We start from the raw sequence: 20841 nt of genomic DNA, 5'->3' as shown, positions 1-20841 counted from the left end.
TTATTGCGATTTTACTCTTCCTCCATTAAAAATTAGTTTAATTATTAACTGTAACAAAAAAGACTTCAATAACATCCAATTAAAAAATTCAAGTTTACATATTGGACGCGGGAAAGTGAAATAAAAGGTTATACAAAGATTACGCGGCATCATTCACATTTGCTTAACCCATATCTTCAATTGTAAACCTTCCAGCACCAACGCGGTGCCGCGCGGAACACCTTACGACTTGCATTTATGTAAATAAAAACACCCGATGCTCCGCATAATGCCACTGTTGTCGTTGCAGTTCCTGCACCAGTCCATCATCGTCTTCTGGCGACCTTGACGAAATCACAAAGAACGATGGTACTCCGCACCACTGCAGTTTTACAGACCTACATCTCCCGACGACTCCACCGGCGACGTCAGAGATGGTTGTTCACCTGCTGGACGACCAATGGGCCCCCGGCCCCCGTCCACGTGACCCCCTCCCGATCCGGCCGAGTAGTTGGCTGAGCCAAGTGTTCAGTCGAACGGAGGTGCTGAACGCGCGCGCTGCTGCTACAGACGGCCTCGACGCGAGTGATGTTCAAAACAGTGGTGATATGCAAGTGAATGTATCCTCCGGCGCGCCTCAGGGTAGCGGCCCGAGCCCCGAGACTGGGCCCCGGAGTAACGTGACCGTGCAGGGCGTCTTCCAGAGCAGCCTGAGTTCGGCCAATGTGGTGGGACTGCCCAACCATACGCGCTACGCCTCGGTACCGGTCGGCGCCGTGCAGAATAGGCCGCCGCCGGCGATCGTTCCCAGTCACGCGAGGAACATTTCCGAACCCTCGAACCAATTCGTAAAGTACCAGAATAATTCCCAAGGAAATCAGCTGCGACACAGTTCCCAAGTGGAACAGAGCGCCCCGCACCAGATCACTCACTTCAGGAGCAGTTCAGTACCAAAGTCCATGCCCATAGTACCGAGGCACGAGACTGGATCCACAGCCACGACGACGACCGCTGTGCCCGGGCAAAAAATACCCCAAAAGTTCACACCCCAGGTCCCCAACAATGTCAGTAACGTCAACGTCAATTTCTACAGGGCTGTACCCGTGAACGTAGTTTCTTCAGTACCGACCATTCATTGCTTGAACACTCTCAGCAATGTCCAGGGGAACAACGTGTCCAACGTGCAGGTGCTGCCTCTGGGATCGAGTTTTCCGCAACAACAGGTTTACAATTTCCCTGCGACCACCACCGTCGGTTTCTCCAGCCCGAGCAGTTCTGGCGTCAACGGTACCACGCAAGTCATTCTGCACAACACGCAAACCAGCAACACTAATTCCATACAAATACCCAGTAATTTCCAAAATGTCAACAATAGGAATTCTCTTCTCAGTCCCCAGGTCGTACCGGTACCTACCGCGAACAATAGGAGTACTGTTAGTACTTGCACGAGCATAGGTGGCTTCCTCCCGCCGCCGCCCGTCACCTCCTCCGGACAGGAACTCGTCCAGAATACCAAGCCAAGCACCACGGTGGTACCGATGGTGAACGTACAGCCCAGCGGAACCAGGACCTTCTCCAACGCCTCCATGAATACGATGCCACTGACACAGCCACAACCGCCCCCAAACAAACCCATCAATGAACCTCTCCGCACGCCTAGGACTTTCACTAGCACCGAAGCCCAAACGGACGAGATATCGGTACTGCCCCCGGTCAGTGAACCGCCATCGGGAAACCGGGAGCAGAGACGTCGCGAGCGCCGCGAGAGACGCCACCAGCGTCGCGTAAACAATTCTGGCCACCGCCACACCGTCGAAGGCAGTACCCAGGTGAACGACAGGCTGCCCGACATCCTGAACAGCCACTTGCCGCCTCCGTACTCCACCCTACCAGCCGGCATGCCGCCCCAGAACGTGATGAACTCTATGGTCCCGCCGCCGCCGCTTGTACCGTCTCACGTGATGCCGCCGCCGCCGCACGGTGCCGTGCTGCAAACAGTGGTTCCTAATAATGTAGTGCCTCCTAGTGGTTTCGTTTTCCCGGCACCGCCGCCCCCACAGATGGGGCAAGTGCCGCTGGTTCAGGGGCCCGCCCCCGTCGCGGTGCCCGTACCGCCGCCCAGTGGATTTAGGTTCCCGTTCCCCGCCAATGGATTTAGAAGGTAAGGGTAGCTTGTTTGAATTTGTTTGTGTAGAAAAGCGATCGCGTTCTATTGCTGCATCGGTTTGTTCGATTGTTTATTCCAGTGGTTCCCAAACTTTTTTAAGTTGCGGCCCCCTTAGCCTAAACTAAGTGTAAGTTTGTTTAACTAGCCTAAAGTAAGTGTAAGTTTGCACAATTTTCAAGTCATTGCGCTTGTTCTGTTTGAAGCAACATACCTGAAAATTTTCTGGAACAAAGTCGATGATGAATAGGTACATAAATAAGAATATCCTTTCTCGTAGATTAGATCACTTTAGAAGAGTCTGAGCTAACATAAAATGCTTCTAAATTTTTGACACCATTTGCAACTTTATACTTGTGCGAAATTATATTGTCATGCATGATTTTTATCAAAAGTATATTAAAAAATAACCTGGAACTAGAAATCTGAATACAGAACATGTAAATTTAAGAAATTAGTTTCCGAAAAGCAAGCATATCTCTTTCCTATTATTGTTTTTAATATTTCAGATAAATTTATATTGATATATTTTGGAAAATTTTTAATGACCTCTGCAATCATCTCTTCCGCAACTTCCCGGGTTGTCGCGACCCACATTTTGGGAACCACTGGCTTTAATGTAAACACGATTAATTTCATGCTGCTCTTAAGAGTTAAAACTCTGTAATCACTAAATAAAGATAAGTTCCATATGGATAACAATGAATACCAATCCGGCATTATCAGGGAATTGCATAGATATAGAAATGTTAAAGAAATATGAGAGAATTTTTCAAATTCCAAGTGTAAGCGGTCTTTATCTACAAACTGCTGCCACTGAATGTCATATAACTGAAAAGTAAATTTACTAGGTACTACTACTAATTTTACTACGTTTGTACCACCTGTGTGGTATGTTTGTTGGCTGCCTGTTATTAAGTATTAATTTCTATTAATATTTTAATGTTCATATTTTTTAAAGTCTTATTGAGCTATATTTAATTATAATTGCACACAGGGAATCTCGAAATATATACAGATAAGCTTGTATGGTTAAAGTAGAACATAATTTAATTCCACATACCTACCACAAAGAAAACAATTTATCCCTTTATTTATGTGGATTTTATTACGAAAAAATTGAACTCACTTAGAAGAAGCTATGTCATATGTGGTTATTCATGTTAAAACCGAGGGCAAAATAATCCACAGAACAATAACAAGTAACGTCATACAATATCTTTGTGCACAAAACCGTCAGTATAAATATCAAAATTAACATGCCTTGTGATCTGCGTTTTGTTACAACACAACTTTCTTCTCAAAATATACTCGACTCATGGCCGAAATATAACAAACAGTACGATTGTATTCGATATTCCAGTTACACTATTTTCTGTATAACCATAAAAATGTGAGTTTGACGAGACTATAATTAATCAATATTCCAAAAGATAGAGTTTCGGTTGCAATTTCTAGAATATAGATAGCATATAGATATAAATTGTGTCGATTTTAGTGTTTAAAATTGAACGTATTTATGTAGAAGACAAGATTTTTAGTTTATTAATCAATACTTACCAAAATTAAATTATTGCTATGTTATTTTGTTAAGGCCTATGACATGCATTTATTTCCCTTTTCTAAGTCTTTATTCCTTTGACGATAAAGAAAACATAATCTTTTAATGAAATATGACTAATGAAGTTTTTCTCTATAGAAATTGTACAATTCCAATTATATCATGGCAAGAATTAGTAAGGTACATTTAGATATTATAGCCTATACTTGTATTACTTTTTAAATAATCAAACTCGGGATATATTGATAAAATTAGGGATTTAGCTGTGATTGAAAAATGGAAACTGATTTAAAGCTTAGACCTCCCCAAAATGTTTTTTTAATCTTCCTGCAAAGCCTGGTAGTATCAGGGAATTTTTTGTTCAAAATTTAATATATATGTAGGTATCCTTAGTAAAAGTTATAAACAGATTTTCCATCCGATAAATTAGAGTACTTCTCACTTTTTTAAGGTCTTCTGTATACAGGGTCGGAAAGTCCCTATGGTTCATCGGCTGTTACGTGAGAGCGATAAAGTAAGTCATAGAAATCCGTACGATAGAGAAAGATGGCTATAATAAAGGCGTCTAACAGTCACCGCCCATTACGCCCTTCCACAAATAAGATCCACTTCTTATTTGTGGAAGGGCGAAATGGGCGGTGACTATTAGACGCCTTCATTATAGCCATCTTTCTGTATTGCACCGATTTCTTTGACTTTCTTTGTCGCTCTCATGTAACGGCCGATGAACCATGGGGACTTTCCGACCCTGTATAATAATAAAACATGCCATTTATATTTTATTACTTAATTCTTGTGATATTCTGTGAGATCACTCTTATGGATATTTCATTTATTAAAGTGGCAGTAACGGTAGTCGGTGAATAAATAATGATACTAGATGATGTGTCATTGGACGGAGAAATGGATGTTCCAATAAAATCGTAATCGTAACCGCATTAATGATTCATCCGGAACGCTTATCACTTTAGTGTTTCGTTTTAACGTTACAGAAGTTGTTTGGACAACGGTTTGCGTCGATGTTATGACGATAAATTCTGAAAATTTGTACCTAGTTCGTTTATTACTTGGTTTATTAAGTACATTGTCAGAAAATTAACAAAATGTATTTTTTATTTAAAACCGCAAATAGAAATACAATCTTAATTTTTCATGAGTAATGTGTAGAAAACTGAATTGATCTTCTTATATTCACAATTTTACAGAATAATTATTGCGAACACACTGTATTCGTAAATATGAATACTGATTTATATGTAGTATTCGTATTCATTCAATATTCATACAGAAAACCGAATGAATCTTTCTTGTATTAACAACTTTACAGAATAATTATTGGGAATACAGTGTATTCGTATATATGAATACTGAATTATATTTAGTATTCGCATTCATTCAGTATTCACAAAATTTCTATGAATACAGAAAACTGAATGAATCTTTTTTTTATTCACAACTTTTCATAATACAAATTATTGCGAATACACTGTATTCGTAAATATGGGTACTGTACTATATTTAGTATTCGTATTCATTCAGTATTTATAAAATTTCTATGATTACAGAAAACCGAATGAATCTTTCTTGTATTAACAACTTTACAGAATAATTATTGCGAATACACTGTATTCATAATTATGAATACAGAAAACTTAATGAATCTTTTTTCTATTCACAACTTTTCAGATTACAAATTATTGCGAATACTCTGTAATCGTAAATATGAATACTGCTTTATATTTAGTATTGGTATTCATTCCGTATTTATAAACTTTCTATGAATACAGAAAACCAAATGAATCTTTCTTGTATTAACAACTTTAAAGAATAATTATTGCGAATACACAGTTTTCGTAAATATGAATACTGAATTATATTTAGTGTTTGTATTCATTCGGTATTTATAAACTTTCTATGGATACAGAAAACTAAATGAATCTTTCTTGTATTAACCAATTTAAATAATAATTATTGCAAATACACTGTATTCACAAATATGAATACTGGCATTATATTTAGTATTCGTATTCATTCAGTATTCGTAAACTTTCTATGAATACTGAATTCATTATTTACATTTTCGTGGGGGTAAATGGACCCTAATTTTTTGCGCGGATTATATAGTTTTATCAATATACACTATCTGCAAATAATTAGGGAACTCATACGACAGAAATGTAATTTGTGATTCAATAATTATTGGCTTTATCTATCAACGTTATTACATCTTTCACCGTTTGACATGTGTTGTGAAACGGTAAGGATCAATTTCCAGGAACGATCCCATACCTCACCACACGCACCACCCCCTCCCTAGAAAGTGAAATAAAACGTTCTCCAACAAAGACCACATGACGGGCCTTTTTATAATTATTGTAATCGTTGGACCGTTGCGTCGCAGGCCACTCTCTTTTAACGTGAAATAACATCTGTCGAGGGTTTCGACAATATGTATCGGCCACTAGATTTCTATAGAGAAGTGACTGAACCCGCAGGCGTATCTATAGAAAGCCGCCCTCGCCCGCTACCAGTGCCGGAGCGAAGGGTCTCGAAATATGTGTAATGAAAAATTATTAAAATGGGGAATGGACTTGTTTTCACAGTTTTTTTTTGTAAATAATCGAAATTATTATGCAGTCCACAGATAAATCTTAAACCAGTATGATAGTCAGCAAACGGTTTGATGTGATAATTTGAGAACCATACTCCAAATTCCCAGAGCTTGAGATTTATTCTTCAGAAACGGTAATTTCTCAATGCGCATGCATGCAGAAAATCGAAAACTGTTGCAGATTACTGTAGAAATAAACCTATTATTATCATGTTAGTTAGTATTAATTGCAGGTAAAACGACAACCCTTTTTTATTTTACTAACTTTTAATCTTAACATTTTTCAATTAATAAAATTATTTTTGTGTTCCGCCACTGGAAGGGTCCATCCTTTTTCGCAAGCGGACCGCTCCGACCGAATTCTTGGGCCATTTCGGTCTCTCTGGAAGTGCATCTGTGCTCCTGACGTGAATGCGAGGGTGTGATTTATGTCTGGAAGTCGAAAAACCATCCCCCTGTTTGTTTGGCTAGTTTGCGGTGACACATTCGAGGACGTAACGCTTCGCTTTGCTCGTTTTTCTCTCAAATAAATTGCCAACGGTTAAGGAAAGGGACCCTCGACTGCGTCCCGGCCTGTCTACGAACTCCGGGATTTCTATTTGGGAATGCCGCGCGAGCAAAAAGTAGCCGAGTAAGTTTTTAATAAATTACATATTAAATCCGGTTTTCGATATATATTTTTTTCGTGTCGATGTTGGTCATTAGAAAGTTTGTTTATTTCAGCTCTAAATCCGTTACATATTCAGTTTTAAGGCCGGGCAGCAACCTTGGGGACGCGAAATTTAACAAAAAAATCGAAAGAGCATTAAATTATTATAGAATCCGATAGTATAAGTTTCTATGTTACATATGTTTTGAAACGTCGCTAAAATAAATGTGAGAGTTCAAAAAATTGTCGATAAGTCTTTCATTTCAGTACCACTCAATCAACAAGCAATATTTTTTTCATTTAATAGGGAACTAGACTTAATTGCCATTAAAATGGATAAATCACCACGGCAATCTTTGAGCTGAGTATGGAAATTTCGGAAGTAGAAGCCCCCTTTATATTTAAATATAATTTTTTATTATGTTTTACTGTGTTGGCAGTACCAACAGCGGCCAATAGTAATGGCTAGCGGGGCTTAAGTAAAAATCTGCAATACGCTGAATTTAATCGCAAAGAAAAGCTAACGCTTACACTGTTGACGACTTCTACGATTGTAGCTGGAACTGCTTTTTGTTTACCTGAATCATAATATCAATTATTGTTACTAAGAAAATAGTAATTCTAATGCGCAAACTCAAACCACGTCATTCGACATGTTAATTCTAAACAAGTTTAGAAAAACAAAGTTTTACTAGTAGTACCTAGTTTAGTAAAATTGGTTTACTTACGAGATTTGTTTATACTATTTTTTCGCATTTTCTGCTAGTAGGTAATTATAAGCAAATAGTGATAGGTACTTGTTTTCTTTTTGTAGAATTAGGAGAGAAGTGAAATAAATTTATTTGGCCAATTGTCAAATTTGAAAGATAAAGCCTACTACTGACTTTGATTATTTTCTAATGAACACTGTAATGCTTTAATGCATCCCCAGATACAATTATCTAAAGGAGTTAAATCAGGTGAGCGGGCCGGCCAACGATGAGGACTATTATAAGCTATCCATGTATCGTCAAAGGTCTGTTCGAGAAGTTCACCTACTATCCTACGACATGTTCTACTAACAATTCTATTCTATTACACTCCCCGTAAATGATAATTAAATTTAAAAAGTCGTCGTATGTGCCATTGTTATTGAAAACACTTGGAAAATCGACAAACTCGCTTTACGGCAATGACAACAAATCTGCTAAATAAGTAATGACATTTGGTGACATTTAAATGTTTTTCCACAGCCAACCTACAGCTAACTGTCGGATTATATTCGTCTCTGTACTTATGTTCAAATATCTCAAAATCGGTGGGATTTAGGTATAGGGAATGCTTATACCAATGGAAAGAGAATTAAAAGGTGCATCTACTGGCATTATCAAACATAGGGTGTTCTATTTAAAATAAGCGAGTTATTTAACTTTCAATTTGATTGGTCGGTCTGTGTTTTTTAGACGTCCTGTGTAACATGCACCAATTTTCGAATATTCCAGATATTTGGACACGTTTTGGTATTGACCATCTAAAATTTCAGCTTCCTATCTTAAAAATCGGAGGAGATAGAACCGATTAAGTGTAGGTTTGTTTTTTTCAAAAATTTTGAAAAAGAAAATATTTCAAAAACGGTTGAGTTTAAAGATAATGTAAGGTTATAAAACTTACCTTAAAATTCGATGTAGAATCCAAAAATTAAATAAAAAATAGTACATTCCATTTGAAATAAGCGAGTTGACGTCTACTTCCGGTAGAACCGGAAGTTCCTCGGCAACGCCAATATTTTCAATCGATAGAACATTAGGAGAAATCCCCGTACATAAATTTTCGGAATTCCAGTACGCGTAGTTTTCGAGAAACGTTTAATTGAAAGTCTATCTGGAACACCACCTATAGTAAAGTGATATTTCAGTGGTACTTTAGTAAGCTATTTTGAATTTAGTAAAATATCACATTCTTATCAGTCAAAATGAAAAAAAAAATGTTTTAATCCTTTTTTCTACACAAGAGAAAATTAAAACACGAAATACTAATTAAATTCATCTTCATAAGATGTAATACGATCTTAAGAATATAACTTTTAGAATTAGAATGACGTTTTTCTTCAATCAGTCAATACATTTGATGCAATATTGAAAATTGAACAAAACAAAATCATATTACTCATTTTATTATAAGAATACTACTAGAATAACAATTGCATTTAACTTTGCTTTTAACTAATTATTTTAGCAAAAAATTAAGTACTTTAATAACTACAATTTTGAAGGTCCAGTCCTGCATGTTTCCAAACTGCTGTCGCCGGACCGAAACCAAGGCGATTTTTAACAATGCAGTGGAATCGCATTTGCACAAGAATAAATCGTCCATATTCCGTTTGCCGAGCCAAGAACTGCTTGGGCTTGGGACAATATTAGCTTGGCCCGTATATGGCGTTGCTATCGCTGTTTGCTGTAACTATTGGGGTCAGGCGATATTGTACATGCACATATCGGTATAGGCAGAACCAATACAAGTAATAACTGACCGCGAATCGTCGTCTAAAAACGAATTGTACCTCTAATTTTAGAGAGAGAATATGAAATCGGTGAAGGCTGTGCGGCGTAGACAATTATAGACAGGTATATGATACAGGGTCGAATTTTCGTGCGCCCCACCTAGCCATGAGAAATGCACACGAAACTTGAATTAAAAAAAAAATACACTATTAACACAATTGCGCAATGATTACTTGTTATGCCGCGACATGTTTTTTATTTTAAAAAAGAACATAGAATGTCGAGAATTCCGATTAGAATTCAGAAAAAGTCATTTTAGTAATTTGTTTTATTAGAATTATTGATAAACTTTTTAATTATCGCAAATCGTTTGAGGCTCGGGATAGAAGGTTCGATTTTTTATCAAACTTTATGGACAAGCTGATTTTCAACAAGTAATTATAATTTATACAGGCTGTTCCAGAAAGACCTCCCGTAAATACAGGGGGTGATAGTACGACAAAAAATAAGAATTTTTTGTCTTATGAACTATATGTCTATCTCCTCTTGTATTCGAGATACAGAGCGACAAAATACATTTTTTTAAATAGAATTTTTACGAAAATTTCGACACGGTGCGAAATATTTTTATGAAATTTGGTATTCCGGTGTTTTTAAGGATGCCAAATACGCTGGTCTAATTATTTTTTGGATATTTTATACAGGGCGTTAGTTATACTACATTCGTATTACATTTTAAGTTCTATTTTTTTTAAGGTTAGGTTTTTTACCATTCGGGCTCCAATTTTTAATGTACAATTTTATTTTCTAAAAATAATGTACTCTTGTTAGAACTTCATAATGTGGACGGTTTTCGAGAAAAAAGGCTTTTAATTGAACTCTTGCAATATTACGGTGTATAATATAAGTGACTTTTCTCAAAGTAGGCTTATATGTCAAAACTTATTGATGGATGTCTCATAAACAACGCATACATTCTTAGTAATATTTTAAACTCTAATTAATCTTATATCAAAATTTTAGTGATTGTTAGTGACTGTAGTTAGTAATGACTAATTACGAATTTCTGTTATTCTGGATTTCAAAATGAATAAAACAAATTACATATTATTATATCATAAAAATATTTGAGTTGAAATGTCTACTTTCGAATGCCACTCGCTGTTTTTGAAAAAATCAAAATGGCGGCTCAATATGGCGGCTATAAGCTGAAAAAACATGGTCAAATTAAAAAAAAATTATTATTAATAGTAATTCAGTCAAAAAGCTTAAAATGAAGAAAAACATATAAAGTAAGTTTAGTGTTAAGGGTACCAATGATTATGTTTTTAAATACGTAACATGTCGAATCCAATATTACGTATAAAATGGAAGTACATCCCATAAAATGTCAAAAACTATATTGGTTATCACCATGTTGAATTTGTGGATTTATTACATCGAATGTTTTTACTTGCTATAAATTGATATCGTTTTGAATCAGTAAATAAGATGTTTCTAAAATTAGCCTGGTTAACCTATTTTAAGGCGCCATATTGAATCGGCCATATTGAATTATTTTCAAAATTTCATTGAATTTTACCATCCTATGCATCAGCAAATGTAATTCAGCAATGAAAAGTGATAATTTACTATAAACACGGTAAAATTGGCCATTTTCGACATTTTATGGGATATTTTTAATTTTGTACGCCATATTGGATCCGCCATGTTACGTATTTAAAAAAAATATCAGTGGTACCCTTAACACTTATTTTATACAGGGTGATTTAAAATTCAGTACAAAAAATTTAGGGGCGTATTTTTGAGGTCAAAATAAGACTTGTTCCCCTATAAACATGGGTCCACAAATGCTTAGTTTTCAATAGACAGGACGTTAAAGTTTTTTATTTATTTTTATTTTTCAGGAATAATTTGCGAACAAACTTGAATGTTGCCATAAAACCTGGGGGACGGATGCTAAATTTAATTGTCATTGGTTTTGATATTGCTTGTAGAGGGCGCCTCCTATAAGGGTACGCTTGAATTAAAACGTTGATAGAAAATTGAAACGTTTCAAAATCACTGCTGACTAAACGGTAGTATTATCACTAGTCAGCACTGATTTTCTTGAAAAGGGTTAATTGTATGAGAAAATGTAAAGAGCTAAAATTCAAGATCATTGAAAATTATTCCTAAAAAATAAAAAAAAATTAACATCCTGAGTATCGAAAACTATGCATATGTGGACCCACGTTTATAAGAAAAAAAGTCTTATTTTGACCTCAAATATACGCCCCTAAATTCTTTGTACTGAATTTTGAATCACTATATAGCGTTTTTGTTCACTTTTTAATGTTTTTAAACTCAAATACTATTAATAATTACATTTTTTTTAAACGCTACAATGTTTTTTCAACTTATAGCCGCCATTTTGTGTTTTTGTGACTCTCTATTAGAGGAAAAGTTCACAAAATTAAAAATACTCAGGGACTTGCATATTATTTTTTAAAATTATTACCTACATGTACGTCTCTGGGCTTTGAACCTATGTTAATGTTTTTTTTTTTTTTCAGAAAACAATATGAATAATCACCACCTGAAATATTTTAGCTAACTTAGGAAACACCCTGTACAACAAGACCTCATTATTTTGTTATGTCTATCCGTTCCTAAAACTTGATGGAAAAAATCGGGCCATGCCGTACACCTGATTTGGTGATGCTTTCATTATCAGGCTAATCCACTACCTAATTTGATTAATTAAAAAACACCACCCCTGCAGTCTCACATCAACCCCGTCGCTGGAAATTCCTGCTGCTCCAATATAAATTTTTTAAGCCGCATTTTTGTCCCGTCGAGATTCCGGCGTTGATGAATCGATTTTGTCGCCATTGTTATTAATGGCTAGCCCGTGTTTCGTTCAAAATTAATTAGTAACCCACGCCTTACACGCGGTAACAGGTATCAGGCGTTAATTTAACGAATTATTAACGGTTTTTATAATTAATTACTCTGTTTAATTAAAATTTCGTCTTGCCCTCCGCCACGGTGTGCCGGATTATGAGAAGCCCCCGAACAAATCCATCACAGTTCACGTTCTGTCGCATAATCTCGGTATTACTAATTTTCTACGTTAATATTCAAAGTTTATGTCAAACTTGCAAAAATGCATACAGTGTGTTTAAAAACGTGTGACCAATATTCTGACGTTGAAGTTTAATTTACTTAAAAATTACAAACGGTACACCCTGTATATTATTACATTAATTAATGCAGAATTAAATTTACTTTAAAATGATACTATAGTTCGCTATTCACAAAGTCAACAGTTCTGTAAATTGGAAATTATTGATTTCAACACAGAAAAATCTGCGGTGGATTTGATCAAAAACAATAATTCAGTAAATTAAATAGACTTACTTCTTGTATTCAACATACAAAATCGCAGCAAATTTCTTTGTTGGTGCTCTTATACGTTTCATAGAATACTTACTTATAACCCGTTCAGTGCCCAGGTACGATAAGATTTCTCCTCGACTTCCCACTTGCCTCTTCGAAACCACAGTCCGTGTCTTCCTACTCTGTCTCGTAACAGTGCTTCGCTTGCCGCTGCAGATACCTGTGTTATTCAGAACCTGTTCCAGGTCAACCTCTCCGCAGATGACTCACAGTTGAAAAATGAATGAATCCGAGCGAACCTGCTCGGGTACTACGCCGAGAATATGGGTAAAGGTACAATCCAACAACAAAATAAAGTCACAGCGACCATTACAAGTTATGCAACGCCAGTACTGATTTTGACCAAGAATAAAATGCTATCCGGTTTTCGTTTTGTCGGTGAATGGTTCATAATAACTGATCGTTAAGTGAAAACAAACACGAGGGGACTCATTTTCTTTGTGAGACATCATTCTATTAATATTTGCTTCCGTAATCGTAGAAAAAACATCAGAAGTAACAGTAAAACAAGTAGTAGAGGCAGAGTCAGCATTGTTATCGTTCAAAATGTTCTTCCCAGATTTGATTTTTTGTTGACAAGTCAAGACAAGTCAAGACAAGTCAAGACAAGTCAAGACAATCTTCAACATGTCCTTCAGCTACTCTCTAGGTTTTCCAATCTTCAAAACGCTTCAGAATATTAAGGTTTGCATCACAATCTGCTAAGAAAGTAGATGCTGAGTGCGAAATGAATGTCCGTTATATGTTTCTGGATTTTTTAATTTCAGGAGTCTAATACTTGTAGGTATTTTTCCGAAGTGTTAATGCCAAAAGGCTAAACGTGGATATTATTCCTTGTCGTTAATTAAGAAACAGTCGCCTGGTTGTTGTTTTCTGCGGATGCAAACTTGGATATTTTCGATACAGATGCCAAAACCATCACTCAAAATCATGAAAAACCGTTTCTTGTAAGTTTTAGCGAAAAGGACAACCAGTATAATATTACTTTTTTTTCTTCTATATGATCTATACACATTTTCACTAGTTTGTCACATTTGCACCCACAGTAAAAACACCAACTATCTAAACATAAAATAGTAAAACAACTAAGGATATAAATACAATACTATTATTCGGTGCGTTTACAAGAAAATTATTAATTTCTTCTCTTGAAAAAAAAACGACGATCTTTTGAATCCAAAGTTCTTCAGTTCTATAACTTGTGATACTTCCTCAGATTTTCTTCTGTAAAAAGTTCATCAAGAAAACTTACATTTTGTGTCTTCCAAACTTTGAATAACGAATATTCCTTGTTGTAAATTGTTTACGTTTTAATGGAAGTAATACCAAAGAAGCAGTCGAATATTTACTGGCTTTTGACAGAGTACATCATAAAACTATGTTGATACAGTTAGAAAAAAAAAATCTGCTTACATGGGTAACTTTTTATTTGGAAAATAAAACCCAGGTAGTAGTTAAATAATAGTTCAAAAAAAGTCAATCTGACTTCAGATGAGCCGCAAGGATCCTACGTGGGCTCCCTGTTGTTTTTTGTATTTATAATGATATTGGCAAAACTTTCGGATATTGTACCTATTCATTATATGCAAACAATTTGAAAATATTCGCTATTGTTGAACATCAAAGAAAAATAAAAAATGAGACAATTTTTTCTGTGTATTTTTCCAAAAATCAAAGTATCGCATTGAAATTTGACACAAGTAAGTTTTTAAGCGTACTTTATGTGCCAGAGTTATTAGTTTTTGACACTCTACTAGAGGGCGTCAGCTGTTATCTCCACTGGCACTTTATGATATAACTTTTTTAAAGTCAGTTTTTTTTAGTGTATTACAATGTAAAATTTCGTTTTACAGAAAAGATACTGTTTGTTAAAATTCCTGAAAAAATACACAGCCACTTATACCAAATTTAGCGCGAATGTGTTATTTTTTGAAAATTTGGTCGGCCGTATTGGATCCGCCATCTTGAATTTTGCAAAATTGACCTCGGATCCGTGATCAGTGACCCCGAAAACTCCCGTATACCAAGTTTGGCGCGAATCTGTTATTTTTTAAAATTCGTGATATCTGACCTTAATTGACCCGTTTTTTTGAGGTTAAAAAATTGCTGTGATATGATAGCTCAATTCTGACACCAGATTCATGATCAGGAGGCTTAAATACTATAGATAACTTATGTCGCATTGAAAGTCAGGCAACTTTTTTTGTGTGTTGACTGTTCCAAAGTAAACCTGCTTCTAGCTTTAATAATACACAGAGTGTCCGCAAACGTATGAGCAATACTTCAAGGTCAACTTCTTTGGGTGAAAATAAATCGATTTGGATAAATTTGCATTGGTATATTCTTACTTCCTTAAAAAGTTACGGTTTTGGGGAATATATATATTTTTAAAAAGCTGTAACTCTTTAAGGAAGCAAAATTATACCAAATAACTTGTTGATTTAGGTGGTTAATTGCGTTTTTCTTAAAAACGGTGTGTTTTTGGCGATTTTAACCAGTACTTTTTTGTGTACAACGAAATTTTACATTGTGATATAAGACATGCAGTGTAAAAAGCTTAACATCAAAACAGTTATGTCATAAAATGTCACAGGGAGATGTAATAGTAGGCGACTTCTAGCAGATGGTCAAAAACTGACAACACCTACATATTTAGCATCCTTAAAAACTTATTTGTACTAAATTTCATTGAAATACACGGCATTTTGGAAAAGTTATCGCTAAAATTTGTTTCTAAAAAACTACCTTTAACGTCATATATCTCAAAACAAAAGACGCGTGACTATGGTCTTTAGGACGAAAAAACGTCTTCTTTTGTAATGTTTTGTCACCTTCTAAATTTTTTAGGGATATCGTGAACCTACTTTAAAATACTATTATTTGTAAAAGTAACACATAAAAAAATCGTTTTAATATGTCTGACCACGTAAGCACATAATTTCACAAAAACTGCGTGCGTGAAAGGTTACGCAATCATTTCCTTTACTGACACGAAATAAATCTTAACACATATAAAGTAACCGCATTGAATTATCGCGTCCCATAGTTGATTCCAATAAATCCTCGACTGAAGTACATTTGCCTATCCCGTGGAGAATAAATTAACAACTGCAAATTACCGGGACCAACTTTCTATACGTTATTATCCAGTTTTACAGTTTACCGTGGCTGGATCTCGAACTAGAGAGCCGGTATAAGCAGTCAGTTGCACAACGATGGGAGGACGGCTAAACGAGCTGCTCGTAAATCCGCGCTGCGTGAAAGTTCCTAGTCGAGCTTCCCACAATCGCAAGAAGAACGTGGCTAATTGGTGTTGCCGCAATTATTGCCGCGGAATCAATGAAAATCTAGCCGGCAGCTTTTTCAGCAAGCGCTAGGTGAATGTCAATTAGGAATAAATGCTAAGGAAAGCACGTTTATGGACGAGTGGGAATATAGCTGTCTATTCATAAAGAAGGTTGCGATTTGCAACTGAAAATGTAGAAGATTCAAAGTATTGAGTAGCAACAGCGGAGTAATTACTAATAAGTAAGGGTAGACAGAAATTATATTCATCGAGATGTGTCAAGTGGCGACAACTTGCAGCTTATTTCTAGCAGTTATTTCTAGTAAGTTAAAATAGACGCCAGACTAACCTAATGGGAATGTATGAGCTTTTATATGTCTCTATCCCCAGAGGTCACTCTGAAAACTTGCTGCAACAATGTGCAACTGAAAATATAGAAGTTTCAGTAACATTGAGATAATCTCTAGTAATTTAGGATAGAAAACAGTCCAGATTATTAGAAATATGTATCACAGACACCATCTTGTTAATTTGCAACTATTTGCAACTGAATAACTGAAAATGAAAGCAGCACCAAGGTAATTTTTGAAAAATAAAGGTCGAAAACAGACTATACTATTGGAAATATGTAACCTTACTTCGATGCCTATGCATATATATCAATTTGAAATGTTGCAACAGTTTGCAACTGAAATTGTAAAAAATCCAAAGTAACAGCAAAGTAGTTTTTAGAAAGTAGAGTTGATAACAGATTTAATCAATGGAAATATATTAGTTAATAGCTGGCACATATTTTAGAGATTAATAAGTTAATTTGCAACAAGTTGCAACTGAAAATACTGAATATCTAAAGCATGCTATAATAAACGCGAAGTTATTTTTAATAAGTTAAGGTAAACATCAGAATAGACTAATGAAAATATAAAAGTGTGTAGCTATTCACAGAAATAAATCAGTGTGTCAATTTGCAAAAATTTGTAAATGAAAATGTAGAAGATTCAAAATATACACTAGCAGTCACTTGCTAGAATCTACACTCTTGGAAATATGGAAGCTTTTATATGTCTCTATTCACAGCAATTGGTTTATAAATTTGCAACAATTTGCAACTGAAAAATCTGTTGCACTAACAACAGCATAGCCTAGAGCAGGAAACAGATACATCTGTATCTATTCAAGAAGATCAATGTGGAAACTTGCAACCGAAAATACAGAAGTTTCAGCAACATCGAGATAATTTCTAACAATTTAGGACAGAAAACAGTCTAGATTATTGGAAATATGTATCATAGAGACCATTTTGTAAATTTGCAACTATTTGCAACTGAACAACTTAAAATGAAAGCAGCACCAAGATAATTTCTGAAAAATTAAGGTCGAAAACAGACTAGGCTATTGGAAATATGTAACCTTATATATGTGTCTATTCATATATATCAATCTGAGAATTTGCACAGTTTACAACTGAAGTTGTAAAAAAATCAAAGTAACAGCAAAGTAGTTTTTTTAAAAAAAGTTGATAACAGTTTTAACAAATGGGAATACATAAGTCAATAGCTGGTACATATTTATATAGATCAATATGTAAATTTGCAACAATTTGCAACTGAAAATACAGAATATCTAAAGTATGCAATAATAAACGCGAAGTTATTTTTAATAAGTTAAGGTAGACATCAGAATAGATCAATGGAAATATAAAAGCTTTTAGTTCTAATCTCTATTCACAGATATCAGTTTTTCAATTTGCAACAATTTGCCAATTAAAATGATATTTCGAGGTATATACTAGCCATCACAAGCTAGCGTTTCCATTCATGGAAACATAGAAGCTTATGTTTGTCTCTATTCATAGAAATCGATTTGTAAGTATGCAACAATTTGCAACTGAAAATTAAAAAACAACTGAACTTGCATTAGCAACAGTATGGATTAAAGCAGAGAACAGATCCATTTGTATCTATTTATGAGATAAATGTGAAAATTTGCAACAGTATGCAACTGAAAATTCAGAAGATGCAATGCACTAATGAGAAATAAAGTAGTTTTTAGTAAGTTAGGATAGATAACAGACTTGAGCAGTGGAAATATATAAATTAATGGTTGCCTCTATTTAAAGATATTCATTTGGCAATTTGCAACAATTTACAACAATGTAAAAGTTTCAAAATATATGTTAGCAACAATGAAGTAATTTCAGGTAAATTAGGGTAGATAACAGACCATATAAGCTTATATAATATAAAAACTTACAATAATTTGCAACTGAAAATGTAGAAGATTCAAAATCTAGTATTATTTCTAAAAAATTAGGATATGAAAGAGCCTTGATTATTGAAACTAGGTAAGTTTACATCAGTCCTTATACACAAAGGATAATTCGTAACTTTACACTAATTTGTAATTGAAAATGTAAAAAAATAAAATGTAGGCTACCTCAGCAAAGTAATTTCTTCTAAAATAGTATACAAAACAGATTAGATCAATGAAAATATAAAGTATAGTCGTTTTTTGCAACTTTTGCAACTTCATTTTTATGTCATGCCAAAAAATTGCAACACTTCTGAGAAAAATTTGCAAAATCTGATATCGATGTATCAGTGCGAATCTGTAGAAATATTGAAGTGCTGTTAAGTTTTACTTTCTCTATTTTTGTAGCAGTCTGGTTGCGGAGAACTTGTTGAGCAACCATTTAAAATTTGCAACATTTTGCAACGAACATTTAATACTACTAGCTGGTATACGTCCAACGGAGAGAGGAGTTCCGGTCGATTAGAATTAATTAATTTCTAGTGCTAAAAATATAGACAGCTCTAGACATTTGTGTGGGTATAACTGAATCAGTGAAAGGCGAAATATTCGAAAAATCATTAATTTACTTCTGTTGAGTCTAACATTAAAGAAACGATCTACGGAAAGCATTATTTCGTCTAAATCTAATGTATTTATAGAAATAACCACTTAATCAGTACATATTGACGCACTTTCTCTAGAACGCTTCTGTTCGCAACGTAATCACATATCATTATTCTTCAGGAAAGCAAACTCCGGCTTTACCGAAAGCATTCATTTATATGCAAACTGTATTATGAATAATCAATGTTTCGGTATAACACAGGATGTACGTATATACCGAACATAAATGCCTAGTGTTGACTTTATAAAATGCTCGTCTACAACGTACCACTCGCTTAATCGATTTCCTTATTTGCGTTCACAGTTCCTCTAGTTCGTATTTTCGTCGCGAACAATTAAAATGAATCAACAACATTAACAGACGTTGTAAAGACTTCTATGACGGCATTCATTTGTTAACATGTGCGTGCACAGGATGTCCCCATAATGAGCCTTTGCACTTAATTAAAAAGAAAATAGTTTTAAGCAGTTACACTGAAATGAATTTAACTCCCCAACGGCCTTAGGCTCAACACGAACACAAATGATTTTTAGTACAAATTTTCGGATTTTGGTTCAGACCTCACTGATGAACACCCTGCGGAGCCAGCGTCGAGGGTGATCGAACGTCTACCCTAGTAGTACGCTCTAAATTATTTCATAAAAGATCGGCCAACAACCAATCAAAATCCACGACATGTAAAAAACATTTACGGTACATAATTCATCTTCTTTTTTTTATATGAACTAAATTATTGGTTGCGTTCTAATAAGTGTCAAAAAGTAAGAAAATTTTTCAGTTGTAGTAGCAGAAAGATACACTTTATCCTCAGAGAACAGAACATTGATTTCGGATCTCGAAGTTCCCCTTCCGTAATTTGATCTTGCTACAAACACCCTCCTCTATTTATTCCCCAGACGACAGCCACGTCAGCTACTTGCATCTAAATCTGTCCCTAATTACGAGCCCCCTCTTCGTTACGTCCTCCCGCTATTTTTAGTTCGTTCGTTAAAGTTGGGATCCCTTAAAATTATCAACGGAAGTGTCGCCAGAAAATCAAAGTTACGAAAAGGAAGGAGGACAAGATAAAGTTTTGTCGACGTCGTACTCGACGCTATAAATAGTCAGCTGCGCTCCAGAGGACGATAAGGAAACCCACGGTGTCTGTAGTTCAACAGACTTAAGTGATATACAGGGTGAAGGGTTTAATAGCCTTTCAAAGATGAAATGTGACACAATTTTATGAGTTTTTCGAGAAATATTGAAGATATGAATCTTGAAAACATGTTAGAACTGTCAAAAAACTATCAAATACCGAAGAAAACATTACGGCAGGTCATCATTTCGCAACAAATTATTAGCATCTGCTTTAACAAGTTTCATTTCATAAAAAAATAGCACAATGGTCATAAAATTTATTTATTTGTATTTACGGTACAGACCAATTTGTGATTACAATTAGCAAAAAAGAAACTACATACAGTGCGTTCATGATAAAAGGAACAAATTCAAATTTCAAACTTAAAAGAGTTAAATTGATATTACACCAGGAAACATGGCGAAAATAAAAGAGAAACTCGATCAATCATCAATTTTAGCGAAAAGTGACTCACAAACAGCTTGTAGGGAGTAAAATTATCTACAAAATGAGACTTGTTAAATTAAAATCGGTTAATAAACATGAAAGTTATTGCAAAAAAACAAGAAAAGTGCCCATTTTTTAATTTGTTTATAACTATCACATTTATTGTTAAAATTTTATAAAACCTATGAC

At 35.0% G+C, this 20841-nt stretch overlaps 1 protein-coding gene across 1 annotated transcript in view; it reads left to right on the top strand.

Moving 5' to 3' along the window:
* The first annotated feature begins 529 nt into the window (after window positions 1–529).
* LOC108906510 (verprolin) overlaps window positions 530–20841 on the top strand; it is a 221583-nt gene continuing 201271 nt past the window's right edge. Inside the window, exon 1 of the mRNA XM_018709789.1 lies at window positions 530–2140. Coding sequence (XP_018565305.1) covers window positions 588–2140 — 1553 coding nt within the window. The 5' untranslated portion in view covers window positions 530–587. The remainder of the gene's footprint in view (window positions 2141–20841) is intronic.

The sequence above is a fragment of the Anoplophora glabripennis genome, unplaced genomic scaffold (assembly GCF_000390285.2).
Source record: "Anoplophora glabripennis isolate ALB-LARVAE unplaced genomic scaffold, Agla_2.0 scaffold250, whole genome shotgun sequence".
In the NCBI taxonomy this organism is placed as follows: domain Eukaryota; kingdom Metazoa; phylum Arthropoda; class Insecta; order Coleoptera; family Cerambycidae; genus Anoplophora; species Anoplophora glabripennis.
The sequence above is the reverse complement of the archived record's forward strand: the minus strand, read 5'-3'. Positions and strand labels throughout refer to the sequence as shown.